Raw genomic sequence first — 17,772 nt, 5'->3', positions numbered from 1 at the left:
AAGTCTCCCCAGTAGCCTTTGCAAATCTCCCCGCCAGGATATTGGTCCCCCTCGAGTTCAAGTGCAACCCGTCCTTTCTGTACAGGTCGCACCTTCCCCAAAAGAGGTCCCAATGATCCTGAAACTTGAATCCATACCCACTTCACCAGTCCCTCATCCACGCATTTATTCTCCACCTCGCTCCATTCCTACTCTCACTGTCGCGTGGCACAGGCAGTAATCCTGAGATTGTTACCTTTGCAGTCCTTCTCCTTAACTCTCCACCTAACTCCCTAAATTCTTCTTTCAGGACCTCTTCTCTTTTTTTACCTATGTCGTTGGTACCTATATGTACCACAACCTCAGGCTCCTCTCCCTCCCATTTCAGGATTTCTTGGACACGTTCAGACACATCCCTGACCCTGGCACCAGGGAGGCAAACTACCATCCGGGTCTCCTGTCTACGTCCACAGAATCGCCTATCCGACCCCCTGACTATAGAGTCCCCTATTACAATTGCCCTCCTCTTCTTTTCCTTACCCTTCTGTGCAACAGGACCGGTCTTTGTGCCAGAGGCCCGGCCGCATAGTGGATGTATTAGTGATAATTTTTCAAAACTCTTTAGATTCTGGAGTAGTTCCTGAGGATTGGAGGGTAGCTAATGTAACACTTTTTAAAAAGGGAGGGAGAGAGAAAACGGGGAATTACAGACCAGTTAGTCTAACGTCGGTAGTGGGGAAACTGCTAGAATCAGTTATTAAAGATGGGATAGCAGCACATTTGGAAAGTGGTGAAATCATTGGACAAAGTCAGCATGGATTTATGAAGGGTAAATCATGTCTGACGAATCTTATAGAATTTTTCGAGGATGTAACTAGTAGAGTGGATAAGGGAGAATCAGTGGATGTGTTTATATCTGGACTTTCAGAAGGTTTTCGACAAGGTCCCACGTAAGAGATTAATATACAAACTTAAAGCACACGGTATTGGGGGTTCAGTATTGATGTTGATAGAGAACTGGCTGGCAGACAGGAAGCAAAGTAAACGGGTCCTTTTCACAATGGCAGGCAGTGACTAGTGGGGTACTGCAAGGCTCAGTTCTTGGACCCCAGCAATTTACGATATATATTAATGATTTGGACAAGGGAATTGAATGCAACATCTCCAAGTTTGCGGATGACACGAAGCTGGGGGGCAGTGTTAGCTGTGAGGAGGAGGCTGCAAGGTGACTTGGATAGGCTGGGTGAGTGGGCAAATGCATGGCAGATGCAGTATAATGTGGATAAATGTGAGGTTATCCACTTTGGTGGCAAAAACAGGAAAGTAGATTGCTATCTGAATGGTGGCCGATTAGGAAAGGGGGAGATGCAACGAGACCTGGGTATCATGGTACACCAGTCATTAAAAGTAGGCATGCAGGTGCAGCAGGCAGTGAAGAAGGCGAATGGTATGTTAGCATTCATAGCAAAAGGATTTGAGTATAGGAGCAGGAAGGTTCTACTGCAGTTGTACAGGGTCTTGGTGAGACCACACCTGGAGTATTGCGTACAGTTTTGGTCTCCTAATCTGATGAAAGACATTCTTGCCATAGAGGGAGTACAGAGAAGGTTCACCAGACTGATTCCTGGGATGTCAGAACTTTCATATGAAGAAAGACTGGATAGACTCGGTTTGTACTCGCTAGAATTTAGAAGATTGAGGGAATAGTCATTAGAATCTTCATTAGAAACGGGAATAGTCCCCGAGGATTGCCGTACTGCGCATGTTGTTCCATTGTTTAAAAAGGGTTCTAAGAGTAAACCTAGCAATTATAGACCTGTTAGCTTGACTTCAGTGGTGGGCAAATTAATGGAAAAGATACTTAGAGACAATATATATAAGCATCTAGATAAACAGGGTCTGATTAGGAACAGTCAACATGGATTTATGCCTGGAAGGTCATGTTTGACTAATCTTCTTGAATTTTTTGAAGAGGTTACTAGGGAAATTGACGAGGGTAAAGCAGTGGATGTTGTCTATATGGACTTTAGTAAGGCCTTTGACAAGGTTCCTCATGGAAGGTTGGTTAAGAAGGTTAAACTGTTGGGTATAAATGCAGGAATAGCAAGATGGATTCAACAGTGGCTGAATGGGAGAAGCCAGAGGGTAATGGTGGATGGCTGTTTATCGGGTTGGAGGCAGGTGACTAGTGGGGTGCCTCAGGGATCTGTGTTGGGTCCTTTGTTGTTTGTCATGTACATCAATGATCTGGATGAAGGTGTGGTAAATTGGATTAGTAAGTATGCAGATGATACCAAGATAGGGGGTGTTGTGGATAATGAAGAGGATTTCCAAAGTCTACAGAGTGATTTAGGCCATTTGGAAAAATGGGCCGAAAGATGGCAGATGGAGTTTAATGCTGATAAATGTGAGGTGCTACACCTTGGCAGGACAAATCAAAATAGGACGTACATGGTAAATGGTAGGGAATTGAAGAATACAGTTGAACAGAGGGATCTGGGTATAACCGTGCATAGTTCCTTGAAGGTGGAATCTCATATAGATAGGGTGGTAAAGAAAGCTTTTGGTATGCTAGCCTTTACAAATCAGAGCATTGAGTATAGAAGCTGGGATGTAATGTTAAAATTGTACAAGGCATTGGTGAGACCAAATCTGGAGTATGGTGTACAATTTTGGTCGCCCAATTATAGGAAGGATGTCAACAAAATAGAGAGAGTACAGAGGAGATTTACTAGAATGTTGCCTGGGTTTCAACAACTAAGTTACAGAGATAAGTTGAATAAGTTAGGTCTTTATTCTCTGGAGCGCAGAAGGTTAAGGGGGGACCTGATAGAGGTCTTTAAAATGATGAGAGGGATAGACAGAGTTGATGTGGACAAACTTTTCCCTTTGAGAATAGGGAAGATTCAAACAAGAGGACATGACTTCAGAATTAAGGGACAGAAGTTTAGGGGTAATATGAGGGGGAACTTCTTTACGCAGAGAGTGGTGGCGGTGTGGAATGAGCTCCCAGTGGAAGTGGTGGAGGCAGGTTCATTAGTATCATTTAAAAATAAATTGGATAGGCATATGGATGAGAAGGGAATGGAGGGTTATGGTACGAGTGCAGGCAGGTGGGACTAAGGGGAAAAAATTTGTTCGGCATGGACTTGTAGGGCCGAGATGGCCTGTTTCTGTGCTGTAATTGTTATATGTTATATGAGGGGGGATCTTATAGAAACTTACACAATTCTTAAGGGGTTGGACAGGCTAGATGCAGGAAGATTGTTCCTGATGTTGGGGAAGTCCAGAACAAGGGGTCACAGTTTAAGGATAAAGGGGGAAATCTTTTAGGACCAAGATGAGGAAAACTTTTTTCACACGGAGAGCTCTGGAATTCTCTCCTGCAGAAGGTAGTTGAGGCCAGTTCATTGGCTATATTTAAGAGGGAGTTAGATGTGGCCCTTGTGGCTAAAGGATCAGGGGGTATGGAGAGAAGGCAGGTACAGGATACCGAGTTGGATGATCAGCCATGATCATATTGAATGGCGGTGCAGGCTCGAAAGGCCAAATGGCCTACTCATGCACCTATTTTCTGTTTCTATGAATGCCTGTTGTTCTGATCACATCTTTCTTCCTGCCTCAGAAGCAGTCTTTTATTGCTCAGACCTTATGTAGCAGTAATGTAAATATAACCTTTGGGTTTTTTTTCAGGAGCCGTTTACCACATTTTCCCTCAATACCAATGAAGGAAAATTTGATTATCCGGAGCGAACGTTTTCCTCCATTGCAAAGTCTTGGAGGAATTGTCAGAGAGACACTTCAGATGTGAAGGTATGTGAATGTACTACTATATTATCAATACAAGTACAATAAGGCTATTTTGCTGCTTTTTCCCCCCTCCCGCCCCCTTTTTTGTCTCACCTCTCTCCGCCGTACCCCACATGGACTCGCACCAATTTCTCCCCCCTACCTCCACCCACATTCCTTCCTCTGGCTTCACAACTTGCAACTCTTCAATCCCTTTGTCTCACACCTTCTGTCTTTTCATCTCTGGCATTTGTCCAAACATCTGCCTTTCAAAAAAGACCCTCACATATATCTTGCCAGACTTTGTCCTGCCCCTCCTCTATTCCAGCTTTCTTCCCCCTCACCACTAGGATTGATTTGAAGACCCAAAATGTATCCATGTTCTGCAGAGATGCTGTCTGACCCTCTGATCCACTCCAGCACTTTGTGTCTTCTGTTATGTTGCCTGTTCTTGTTCATTTGTGCAGGTTGATGCAAACCATATTCAAGGATACAGTCTGATTCTCCTCTACCTCGTATAACATAGAGCACGGGAACAATAAACAATAGGTGCAGGAGTAGACCATTCGGCCCGTCGTGACAGCACCGCCATTCACTGTGATCAAGGCTGATCATCCACAATCAGTACCCCATTCCTGCCTTCTCCCCATATCCCTTCACTCCTCTATTTTAAAGAGATCTATCTAACTCGCTCTTGAAAGCCAGAGAATTGGCCTCCATTGCCTGCTGAGGCAGAGAATTCCACAGATTCACAACTCTCTGTGTGAAAAAGTTGTTTCCTCATCTCCATTATAAATGGCTTGTCCCTTATTCTTAAACTGTGGTCTCTGGTTCTGGACCCAACTTTATCACTCCCAAATAAGGGGCAAAATGTCAAAATAAGGGACAAATTCCCGATGGCAATTCGTTGACGGAATCGGCCGTGGCTGGGTGAATGATGAGTTGGCCCGGGTGGTGGACTGCACACAAAGCCCAGCTGGCGGGCCAGCTGAGGAATTTAGGCCCGGACGCCGGACTTTGCGCTGGGCTCCAGCACTTTGGGGCCACGGGCGAGGCGTTGCTGCTGCACTCCGTGGGTTGCACTATGTCGGGACGGGTGAGGCAGGGCCGGACGCGGCGCTCCGACCCGACAGCCCCCTCGACCCGAGTAGTAGCAGTCAAATACGGGACAAGGGTGGTCCCGTATGGGACAAACCAATTTAGCCCAATATACGGGATGTCCCGGCTAATACGAGACAGTTAGCAACCCCAGGAACAGGCCCTTCAGCACACAATGTATGAGCTGAACATGATATCGTCCAACCCTTACCTGCCTACATATCATCCATATCCCCCCCCCCCCGCATATATTCTGCGCTCTGTATCTTCCCTTTTGCTTAACCTAGTCTATTTGCATTTGGCATGATTTATGTATTTCTATATAGTATTATCTGATCTGATTGGATAGCATGCAAAACAAAGCTTTTCACTGTATCTCAGTACACGTGACAATAATAAACCTAAACCTATATATTAATGCCTCTGTACTCTTTCCAGCTTAATGACATTCTTCCTAGGGTGCCCAAAATAGAAAACAATATTCCAAATACAGCCTCACCAATGTCTTGTACAACTGTAACATCATGTCCCAACTTATTACCTTGACTGATGAAGGCCAATTTACCAAAAGCCTTCTTTACCACCCTCTCTTCCTGTGACACCACTTCCAGTGAACTATGTACCTGTACTCCTAGATTACTCTTCTCTACAACACTCCCCTGGGCTCTACCATTCACCATTAAGTCCTGCCCTGGTTTGACTTCCCACAATGCAACACCTCACGCTTATGTAGCATTGGTTTTTGGAGCTAGCAGTTAATTGATGCGGAAAGCTCCATTTTGGTCAGTACTGTGGAGTGCGAAACTTCCATCCAGATGAGGATTTATAGGCCAGAGCAGATTGACAGCCTTTAAGTGGAAGTTCTGTCCTCTGTATAAATGTCATTAAAATATGAACTGCAGACAAGATAATTATAATATTACTATGTAGACACAAGGAACTGGAGATACTGGTTTACAAAAAAACACAAAGTGCTGGTGTAACTCAGCGGGTCGGGCAGAAGCTCTGGAGAACATAGATAGGTGGCATTTTGGGTCAGGACCTTTCTTCAGACTGATTATCGTGGCAAGGAGAAATGGGAAGAGAGGGGGCGGAGGGTGGGACGAAGCCTGGCAACTGATAGGTGGATACAGGTGGGGGGGTTGATTGGCAGATGGGTGGACAAAGACCAGAGATTAATAAACAAAAAGTGTGAGATGAGATGATAGAAGATGTGTAAAATGTGATGTCAGTGGAAGAAAAATAGGTGGAAGGGGGTGTGGGTGTGATGTAATGAGTGTGCATCCAAGTGGGGCACAGGGAAGAGAGGGTTAAAAAAAGGTGGGTGGGTTTTGTAGGTTAGTTGCCAAAAATAATATTATTGGCGTTCAGCCTGATTTAATATTTTCCCCATTGCAACAAAACACAGCTGGAAAGCCATTTGTCCTCAATGTGTCATATAGCTGAAGTTAAATGCAAAAGTAGTTACATTTGCCTCGGGCAGTTAATTAACCATTAATGACAAGTTTATTTTAAAAGCAGCTTATCATTTGCTGCCTGTGTCCAATGATGCTGTATATCAATGTAATCCATCTTAACTATATGTATGTGTGTGTGTGTGTGTCTGTCTGTCTGTCTTTCTGTGTGTGTCTGTGTGTGTGTCTGTCTGTTATTAGTGTATTTTAGGGGGATTGTGAACATAACATTGTGTAGAGATGTTTTCATGCATACATAGGTACACATGTTTTTTATGATTATATTGGTCGAAATTACAGCTAATTCAGGAATATGATCAAAAGAAATGTTCGACATCTGATCTTCCAGACCCCAAAATTGGGAAAGAGTCTATGTTTTACAGTCTTTCTTTATTAATCCTGGCCTCCTCCTGTGGTAATGAGAGCAAGCTGGGAAAAGAGTGGCTGTTAGTAAGATGACCTTTCAGAAAGCAATTCACCCAGAAAAGACCTTAGCTAGACCAGTTGGCTTCACACTGGTATTTTTAAAATGTAAGAACTAGTGAAGGAAACACAATGCAGAAATCTTTTCTGCAACATATTAAAAACAAACCGTTCAACGTAACTGCTGCCTTGTCAGAGCCTTTGCATATTTGACCAAATATCATTAATCCTACATAAACTAATATAGCTATTGGAGAGGATGAGACAGTTCATTATGTATTTTCCAGAATTAATGGATAGCAAGGGATCAAAAGCTAGAAAAAGATGGCATATTTAAAAGCTTTGTAGTGAAGAACATTAGAAAAGTGGAAACGTATGTTTTGCATTTCGTATCGTGGTACAGCCATTATATCAACGTGCTTTGGTAACAGTAGAACATAACACTAAATATTGGTTATGTGGCTAAAGATTCTTATTCATAAATTTGTTTAATTTAATTATCTCTCCTTTCCCTTCCTCTCGCAAGCCCTGGGTTCTTAAACTAACCCTGTTGTCAAAATCTTATGTTAATATTACATGAGAATATACATAATCTATGTCTGGCCTGGTGATTTGGCTTATTTCACAATTTATTGAATTTCACTTGAAGCGAAATCAAGAAAGAAATCTACATTTAATGTGATAACAAAGGAAGCTTATTTGATTAATTTAAACAAACTATATTTTCATAGTACATATTTTTCATGTAGGCCATTTGTAGGATAGCTGGAGGAAACTATCTAGTTTCTAATAATTAAGAATGCCTTTGGTACATCATATTCTTGGCACATTAGTGGGCTGAGGTATCAAATTTAATTGGTTACTTTAGTGACTGGAGAGATTTTTTTATGTTTTAGTACCACTGGGCTCTGAGAAAAGCCAACATGGAATTGGGTTTCAAGAAGAGTGTCATCCATTTTGATCATGTTACACATTGTGGTGCCTTAATGCTTGTAACGCTGTAATCTGGTGCATTTAATCTGTTGCTAGGATTTGGGAAATTGGAGGCTTCAGGCTGTATGTTTTTTTTTAAAGCTGGATCTTGTTAGCACTTTAGGGTAGAAATACTGCAGTATGGTTTATATGTGTTTAATTCAAATCAGGATGACAGTCTTAACAGTGAAAACTGTGCTGTACTGAAAATGATGAAAAGTCAAACAAATACTCACAAGTAAGGGAGCATGTAAAATACTAGCTCGATAGATTTGATGTCATTTATTGAAGAGCTTGTTAACAGTTTTAGTCCTCTATGTCAGAGTACCTTACTGAGTGCTAATTTAATTTAGTTTAGTTATTGTCCACATTGTTTACATATCTGTTTTGCTGCTGCATGTAAGAATTTCATTGTTCTGTCTTGAGACGGAATAGAAAGGGTAAATGCACAGTCTTTAACCCAGAATAGGGGAATCAAGAGGACATAGGTTTTAGGTGGGGGGGGGGGGGGGGGGGGGGGGGGGGGGGGGGGGGGGGGGGGGGGGGGAGAGGGGGAAAGATGAGAACTTGAGGGACAACTTTTTCAAACCAAGGATGGAAGATATATGGAGTGAGCTGTCGGAGGAGGTAAAAACCTTAAAAAAACATTCAGACATGTACATGTATAGGATAGGTTTAGGTTCAGAGTGATATGGGCCAAATACAGACAGGTGGGACTAGTGTAGAAGGGGCAAGTTGGGTCGAAGATCCTGTTTATGTGCTGTATGACTATGATTTTGTGACTCTATCAGGCATATGACATTAAAACACTCTTGCCGACTCGTATCAGAAAACTCTAATTTCCAATTTGACCAAGCTATGATTCAGTTGCTAGCACCCTTGGCCTGCAGTTAGAGGATTACATGATCACGAGACTCGAACACAAAACTTAATGCCTTGGCAATCCTGCAATACTGTAGTCGTGCTGCGCTGTCAAAGGTGCCACCTGTTAAAAGAAGAATTAAACCTATAATTCTTCTGCTCTTTATTGGAAATAAAGTCTTGAGGGTATAGCTTTAAGGTGAGTGAGGAAAATTTAAAGATGGTCAGATCTGCCGCTTGATCGGCTGCGTTACTCCATCTTTCTGTCCTTGTTTGTGTAAATCAGCCTCTGATGTTTCGCGTCTCCATTTTAAAGGAGAGTAGATGGCTCGTGGACTCGTTGGGTCCCCGTTGTGACGCCAGAGATCGTTGTTGTGACGCCAGTCAAAATGGTGATCTGAAATTGGCGGTGGACCCGGCAACTCTCCCCCAACTGCGCAGGCGTGGCTGACGGGCCTGGCAAGTGGGTGCGCAGTGCCGCTCACAGTATATAGTAAATTATGGGTCCCCGTTGTGACGGCAGTGAAGTACACCCGGCAACCCTCCCCCAACTGCGCACAAGCACCCAACTGCGCAGTTGCAGCTGACGGGCCCCGCAAGTGGGAGCGCATTGCTCGGACTCGACTGCTGCATTCAAACTTGTGCCGTTGACGATAGAAAGTAAATTAAAGTTTACAAAGCGAATAGATGACCCGTGGAACTATTTGTAAAATAAAACAAAACGTACCCATAGAACCGTTGGGTCTACCGTTGTGAGGCCAATCAAGTACACACGTAAGTATGAGATAAAAATAGCGATCTGAAAATTGCCAAAAGCAACTCTCCCCAACTGTGCAGGAGCGGCTGAGGACTCGTTGGGTGCCCTTTGTGACGCCAGTCAAGTAGAAACGGAAGTATTAGATTAATAAATTAAAGTATAATTAAGGGAATTACTTTGTCAAATCGAACGAAACCCCAGGTGAATGATGAGTAAGGCGGCCCTAAAATTGTTGCGATATTGTTTACCATTTTAGATGTATTTCGGGAACATACATACATACAAACAAATATTTATACAAGATGAGAGTTTTAGTTATATACTAGACCAAGTGGGACACGTTGGGTTCCTACCACATGGGAGGCCTGGTCCCCAACGCAATATTCTACCACTCACCCATAGCCCCCATGGGAGGCCTAGTCCCCCAATGCAACCGTTACCCAATGCAATATTCCACCACTCACCCGTTCCCCCAACGTAAGCCGTTCCCCCAACGCAATATTCCAGCATTCACCCATAGCCCCCAGGGGCGGCTCATTTCCCCTTATTCACCCTCCCTCATTAAACTTAAAAAAAAATCCTTGCTGCAACGATATTTTAAAAAATGCACTCTCCCTCATTAAACTTTTAAAAAATCCTTGCTGCCAGGAATATTTAAAAAAAAGGGGATTGCAACATTGTAGCTTGCAATTGCTCTTGCTAGGGCAGGCAGGACTCGGTGTCCTGGGATAGCAACATTGTAGGAGCAGGGTTACAATCCCATTGTGACGTCATAGCCAGTGCCAGTGCAGAGGGAAGACATTTTTTCTCCAATTGGGGTTTTGTAAATTAAAAAATGTGAATAACTTGTGAAATATAACATCAATCCGAACAAAGCTTGATACAAACCACCACATGACAATTGTGAGTAAGGTGGTCCAAAAATTGTAACGTTATCGTGTACCATTTTGGCATAATTTGACAGTCACAGAATCAGAAATAACAGACAGGCACGCTTGCGTGCACACACACACAGAAACAAACAAGATGAGAGTTTTAGTATAGTACTAGACCAAGTGCAGACCCGCTGGGTCTGTTTCCCCAACGGCGTTTGCGGGGGTGAAGGGGGGGGGGGGGTTGCGGCATCACACTCACATTAACCACCCCCCAAACACACAGGTGGTGTGGGAGGGAGGGTGAGAAGAGGGGAGGGAGGGGAGAGGGGGAGGAGGAAACGGGACAGATTTGGGAGGGAAAGGAGAGCGGGGTAGGAACTGAGAGAGGCGGATGGGGAGAGAGATGTGGGGGAGGGGGGGGGATGGGGAGGAGGGATGGAGGGGAAAGAGTGGGGAGGGAGAGTAGAGGGAAAGGGGAGAGAAGTGGAAGAGTGGGGAGGGAGGAGGAGAGGGGGTAGGGGGAGTGATGGAAGAGGGATAGGGGGCGGGGGGGGAAAGAGGGAAGGGGGTGGGTAGAGAGGGAAGGGGGTGGGGGAGAGAGGGATGGAAGAGGGGTGAGGAGATGGAGAGGGGGGGAGGAGAGAAGTGGAAGAGTGGGGAGGGAGGGAGGGGGGGGTAGCGGGAGTGGTGGAAGAGGGACGGGGAGTGGTGGAAGAGGGACAGGGGAAGGGGTGGGGGGAGAGAGGGGAAGGGTGGGGAAAAGGGGAGGGGTGGGTGAGGGAGGGAGAGGGGTGGGGGTAAGGGGAGAGAAGTGGAAGAGTGGGGAGGGGTAGTGGGAGTGGCGGAAGAGGGACAGAGGGGAAGGGGGCGGGGGGAGAGAGGGGAAGGGGGGTGGGGAGTTAGGAAGAGGAGTGAGGAGAGGGAGAGGGGTGAGGAGAGGGAGAGGGGTGAGGAGAGGGAAACATAGATACATAGAAATTGTGCAGGAGTAGGCCATTTGGCCCTTCGAGCCTGCACCACCATTCAATATGATCATGGCCGATCATCCAACTCAGTATCCTGTACCTGCCTTCTCTCCATACCCCCTGATCCTTTTAGCCACAAGGGCCACATCTAACTCCCTATTAAATATAGCCAATGAACTGGTCTCAACTACCTCCTGTGGCAGAGAATTCCAGAGATTCACCACTCTCTGTGTGAAAAATGTTTTTCTCATCTCTGTCCTAAAGGATTTCCCCCTTATCTTTAAACTGTGACCCCTTGTTCTGGACTTCCCCAACATCTGGAACAATCTTCCTGCATCTAGCCTGTCCAACCCCTTAAGAATTTTGTACGTTTCTATAAGATCCGCCCTCAATCTTCTAAATTCTAGCGTGTACAAGCCAAGTCTATCCAGTCTTTCTTCATATGAAAGACCTGACATCCCAGAACATTCTCTGTACTCCCTCTATGGCATCAATGTCTTTGAGCATTGGGCATCGTGACATCACACAATGGAACGTTCACCAGGGGCTGGGGCTGTGTCTGCTTCTATGGGTGAGATGCCAATTTTTTTTGTAAATATTGGGGGGGGGGGGGGGGGGGGGGGGGTGAGAGTGATTGATTAAAAATGTGAACATAAGCACGACAAAATGTAATCAGGAGTTTCTATAAGATCCCCCCTCAATCTTCTAAAATCTAGCGAGTACAAGTCGAGTCTGTCCAGTCTTTCTTCATATGAAAGTCCTGACATCCCAGGAATCAGTCTGGTGAACCTTCTCTGTACTCCCTCTATGGCAACAATGTCTTTGAGCATTGGGCATTGTGACATCACACGATGGAACGTTCACCAAGTGCTTGTGCTCCTGCAAAGGCATATGTAAATGAATCCATTCCGATTGGACATATGTGAACATTGGGCATTGTGACATCACACAATGGAACGTTCACCATTGGCTGGGGCTCCTGCAAAGGCATATGTAAATGGATCCATTCCGATTGGACATCTGTGAGCATCGGGCATTGTGACATCACACGATGGAACGTTCACCAGGGGCTGGGGCTGGTGCTGCTTCTATGGGTGACAAGCCAGTTTATTTTTGAAATATTGGGGGGGGGGAGAAGGATTTGATTAAAAACGTGTACTTAATCACGACAAAATGTAATGAGAAGCGGATACTTAGAAAGAAAAGTGAAATCTCTACCGAAATTGAAAAGATGTCGGCGATTTTGCGTCTGGTTACGGAGTTGCAGTGAATCAAAGGAAGAAAGTCAGATTGGACATCTGTGAGCATTGGGCATTGTGAAATCACACGATGGAAACAAATCAAAAGGAAGAAAGGCAGCTGGACGGACGGACGGCAGGCGGCAGCCACAGACTTTTATATAATAACTAGACCAAGTGCAGACCCGTTGGGTCTGTTTCCCCAACAGCGCTTGCGGGGGGGGGGGGGGGGGGTTTGGGGGGGCTGCGGCATCACACTCACATTAACCACACCCCAAACGCACAGGTGGGGGGAGGGGGTGAGAAGAGGGGAAGGAGAGGAGAGGAGGAGGAGGAGGAAACGGGTCAGATTTGGGAGGGAAAGGAGAGCGGGGGAGGGGGTGAGAGAGGGGGATAGGGAGAGAGATGTGTGGGGTGGGAGAGGAGGGAGGCAGGGGAGAGGGGTGGGGGGGAGAGGGGAAAGAGTGGGGAGAGTGGAGGGGGAAGGGGAAGGGGAGAGAAGTGGAAGAGTGGGGTGGGAGGGGTAGGGGGAGTGTGGTGGACAGAGGGATAGGGGAAGGGGGCGGGGGGGAGAGGGAAGGGGTGGGGTAGAGAGTGAAGGGGGTAGGGGAGAGATGGATGGATGGGAGAGGGAGGGGGGTGAGGAGAGGGAAACATAGAAACATAAGATCACCCCTCAATCTTCTAAATTCTAGCGAGTACAAGCTGAGTCTATCCAGTCTTTCTTCATATGAAAGTCCTGACATCCCAGGAATCAGTCTGGTGAACCTTCTCTGTACTCCCTCTATGGCAAGAATTTCTTTGGGCATTGGGCATTGTGACATCACACGATGGGAACGAATCAAAAGGCAGACAGGCAGCCAGACGGACGGCAGGCGGCAGCCACAGACATTTATATATGATAGATAGATAGATAGATAGATAGATAGATAGATAGATAGATAGATAGATAGATAGATAGATAGATAGATACTAGACAACCCATGGACCCGTTGGCTGCACACCCCAGATGAATGGTAAGGCACCCCTAAAATTGTTGCGCTATCCTGTATCGTTTTGGCTGAAATTTGGGTACATACATACATACATACATACATACATACATACATACAAACGTATACTTACAAGATTAGACTTTTAGTTATGTATAGATAGATGTGCGGGGCAAGTTTTTTTTATAGAGAGTGGAGGATGGGTGATGGGTGGCTGGAAAGCACTAGAGGCACTAGTGTTTAAGAGGCTCTTAGACAGGCACATAGAAATGCTCAGAATGGAGGGATGTGGATTATGTGCAGGCAGAGGAGATTAGTTTATCTTGGCATTATGTTCGGCACAGACATTATGGGCAGAAGGGCCTATTCCTGTTCTCTACTATTGTACAATATTTTAGTGATTGTAAAATACAAGCTCCCATGACGTAGCCTCAAAGGGGATCATGTGCGCTATCTCCTGTGCCCTGACCACTATTTATCACCAACTCTGTATTGTAAAAATCTGAACTAAAAACTGATGTTGTTATCGACAGATAGCACAATGGGCTAAGAGTTTGGCTGGCGACCGGAAGGTAGCCGGTTCAAATCCCGCTTGGAGTGCATACTGTCGTTGTGTCCTTGGGCAAGACACTTCACCCACCTTTGCCTGTAATGGAATGTTACGGCGGCAGGCGCGGGCACACCGCGACGCCCTGTGTCTCCCTTTCAAGGGAGATGCTAAAAATGCATTTCGTTGTCTCTGTACTGTACACTGACAATGACAATAAATTGAATCATTTCATTTATTTTTTTTTTAAGTCGCAAAAGCAAAATGAATCCATATGTCATTGACTAACATATGGAAACTTAAGCAGAAATTCTGTAATGTTATTAAGAAAGCAGAATTGAACAAGACAGTGGAAGAGTAAGTGATTAGCGGTGGAAAATATCTACGGAGACCATAAAATATACGAAACCCATACCAGTACCAGGCCCAGATTCAGGTACAAGCATAAGAAAGGTTTAGAGGGAAGATAGATACAAAATGTTGGAGTAACTCAATGGGTAGGCAGCATCTCTGGCTCAAAGGAATAGCTGATGTTTCGGGTTGAAGCCCTTCTGGATATGGGCCAAACATTGGCAAACAGGATTATCTTAGGTACGGCATTTTGGTCAACATACATGACGCCTCCAATAAATCTCTTCACGAGTGGCCTGATACAACCTTTCATGCAATGCACTCCATCAATCATTACTGATATCCAGTACTCATTTGTCCACCATATAGGTAATGCTAATCCTGATTGCAGCACCAGACTCTGGGCCAGCTTCTTCTCCTTTATTATCAGGCTTCCGAACGGTCCATCCATATGCTAGGGTACTGTCTGGTTCATCTGTACCCCATTGTTTCTGGAACTGATGCACTGATAGAAACATAGAAACATAGAAAATAGGTGCAGGAGTAGGCCATTCGGCCCTTCGAGCCTTCAATATGATCATGGCTGATCATCCAACTCAGTATCCTATTCCTGCCTTCTCTCCATACCCCCTGATCCCTTTAGCCACAAGGGCCACATCTAACTACCTCTTAACTAAAGCCAATGAACTGGCCTCAACTACCTTCTGCGGCAGAGAATTCCAGAGATTCACCACTCTCTGTGTGAAAAAGGTTTTCCTCATCTCGGTCCTAAAAGATTTCCCCCTTATCCTTAAACTATGACCCCTTGTTCTGGACTTCCCCAACATCGGGAACAATCTTCCTGCATCTAGCCTGTCCAACCCCTTAAGAATTTTGTAAGTTTCTATAAGATCCCCCCTCAATCTTCTAAATTCTAGCGAGTACAAACCGAGTCTATCCAGTCTTTCTTCATATGAAAGTCCTGACATCCCAGGAATCAGTCTGGTGAACCTTCTCTGTACTCCCTCTATGGCAAGAATGTCTTTCCTCAGATTAGGAGACCAAAACTGTATGCAATACTCCAGGTGTGGTCACACCAAGAACCTGTACAACTGCAGTAGAACCTCCCTGCTCCTATACTCAAATCCTTTTGCTATGAATTTGACTGTTTAAATGTTGTTCTCGTACCTGCCTCAACTACCTCCTCTGGCAGCATCTGCCTTGTGCTGATAGTTGTTTAACTGCACACCAGTATTGATATGTATCCCTGTACGGAGCTTGTCTCCAATTAGATTATCTTCCATGTCTTCTCCATTGAAAGCTGTGTTATCTTTACAGTCTATGCAATGTGATTGCATTCTATTCTGTAAAGCAATATAACTCAATATTATAATAATATTCATTATATTCTCCATCAATGTAATTGGTAAAGTTAACTTTACAGCTGATGAAGAAAATCAATGCCTACTTATTTATATGGAAGCATAGAAACATACCCTTTGGTCCACGTCCATACCGAACATGGTGCCAAGTTCAACAAATGTCCTCTGCCTGAGCGTGATCCATTTCCCTCCATTCCTTGTATTTCCATGCCCCTATCTAAAAGTCTCTAAATTTCCACTATTCTGTCTGCTTCAATCACTGCCCCTTGCAGGTCGTTCCAGGCACTCACCACCCTCTGTGTAAAAAACATGCCCTGCACAACTCCTTTACCCCTCTCACTTTAAAGCTATGCCGCCTGGTCTTTGATATTTCCATCCTGGGAAAAAGATTCTGACTGTCTACCCTTTCTGTGCCTCTCATGATTTATGTACTTCTATTAGGTCTCCCTTCAACCTCCATCGCTTCAGAGAGTACAACCCAAGTTTGTCCAACCTTTCCTTATAGCTAATATAGCTACTTACCCCCTTACCGAGGCATCATTCTGGTAAACCTTTTCTGCACCCTCTCCAAAGCCTCCACATCCTTCCTGTGATGGGGCGATCAGGATTGCACACTACACTCCAAATGCAGCCGAGCCAAAGTCCTATAAAGCTGCATCATGACTTCCTGACTTTTGCACTAAATGCCATGTCATATGAAGCCATGTATACCATCCACCTTCTTAACATGTGTTGCCACTTTCAGGGAATATGAACTTGGACCCCAAGATCCCTCAATGCTCTTAAGGGTCTTGTCATTAATTATGTACTTTCCCCTTACAATTGATCTCCCAAAGTGCAACACTTGCTTGGATTAAACTCCCATCTGCTATTATTGTGCCAGAAGTAATCCCTGAAAATTTGAATTTAAACGCTTTTACAGACTATGAACAATGAAAATGTTATATTAAATTTCTGCTATTTTGGAGGTACATTTTGAAGAATTGCATTGTGTATTTTCTGTGCTACTAGAAGTAGAAATTTAAATCATGAGATTGTTTTGCAATGAACATTTCCTCAGTAATTGGATGGGAGCTTCTATCATCTCTTTTATTTCACAAAATTGACAGATGCAAAATGCCAGATGCAAACTTCCTTTTAACATTTAATGTAAGTGTTCATTGCCAACTGACAATTGAATTTGATCCCCTTTTAGACTCTGAGAATATGCACATGTTGTCATGCGGTGTGTGTTTTGCAGGGAAAGGAACATCTATGATAAAAGGCACAAAGTGCTGCAGTAACTCAGCGGGTCGGGCAGAATCCAGCGGGTCAGGACATGGTTAGGCAACGTTTTCGGTTTGGATCCTTCCTCAGGCTTTAGTAGGTAAAGAAAGCTGGAAGAAATATAGCGGAGGCCAAAGTCTGGCAAGTGATAGGTGGATACACGTGAAGGGGATCTTGTTTGGCCGATGAGTGAACCAAAGGCCAAAGAAGGCTGTGAGATAAGGAGAGAAGAGGAGTGAAATGTGAAGCCAGAGGAAGGGATATGGGTGGAAGGGGGCACGGACAGAATAATGAAACTAATGGGCGTGCATCCAGGTGGGGCACAGGGAAGAGAGGGTGTGTTGTTAGTTAGTTAACTAAATGATAAGAGGTTCATTTTAGAACAGGAAGCCTATTGATACACTAAATGTCAGTATTCCTCTTGAGAGCGTTGAATGGTTTCATAAAATATATTTTTCCAAAATATTTTTCACCAGCTTGATGAAATCATGCCTATGTTCAATTGTCATTTTTAGTAATAACATGGTATATTATTTAATTTCACATGGCATTACATTAAAATAGTGACCAAATGCAACATTCAGGTAGGATGATGAAAGAAGAGGAATGAGGAAGAATATAGGAAGATACATTGCAGGGTACTATCCAATTCACCTTTACCCTGTTGAGGGTATTGGACTTTGTCTGTAGTACTGACGCACTACAATGCTGAGAATTATATTCTGCACTCTGTATCTTCCCCTTTGCTCTACCTATTGTACTTGAGTTTGGCTTGATTGTATCCATGTATGGTATATCTGATCTTTTTGGATGGCATGCAAAGCAAGGCTTTTCACGGTACCTG

General features: G+C 44.5%; 1 protein-coding gene across 3 annotated transcripts in view; it reads left to right on the top strand.

Annotated features, from left to right (window-relative positions):
* Window positions 1-17,772, top strand: part of nbeaa (neurobeachin a) — a 534,111-nt gene that overhangs the window by 464,866 nt on the left and 51,473 nt on the right. For all 3 annotated transcript variants that reach the window (XM_055636835.1, XM_055636837.1, XM_055636834.1), the window contains one exon: window positions 3,673-3,792. In XM_055636835.1, the coding sequence (XP_055492810.1) occupies window positions 3,673-3,792 (120 nt within the window). The remainder of the gene's footprint in view (window positions 1-3,672; window positions 3,793-17,772) is intronic.

This window comes from Leucoraja erinacea, chromosome 6 (assembly GCF_028641065.1).
Source record: "Leucoraja erinacea ecotype New England chromosome 6, Leri_hhj_1, whole genome shotgun sequence".
Taxonomy (NCBI): Eukaryota; Metazoa; Chordata; class Chondrichthyes; order Rajiformes; family Rajidae; genus Leucoraja; species Leucoraja erinaceus.
This window is presented reverse-complemented; position numbering and strand designations above follow the sequence as displayed.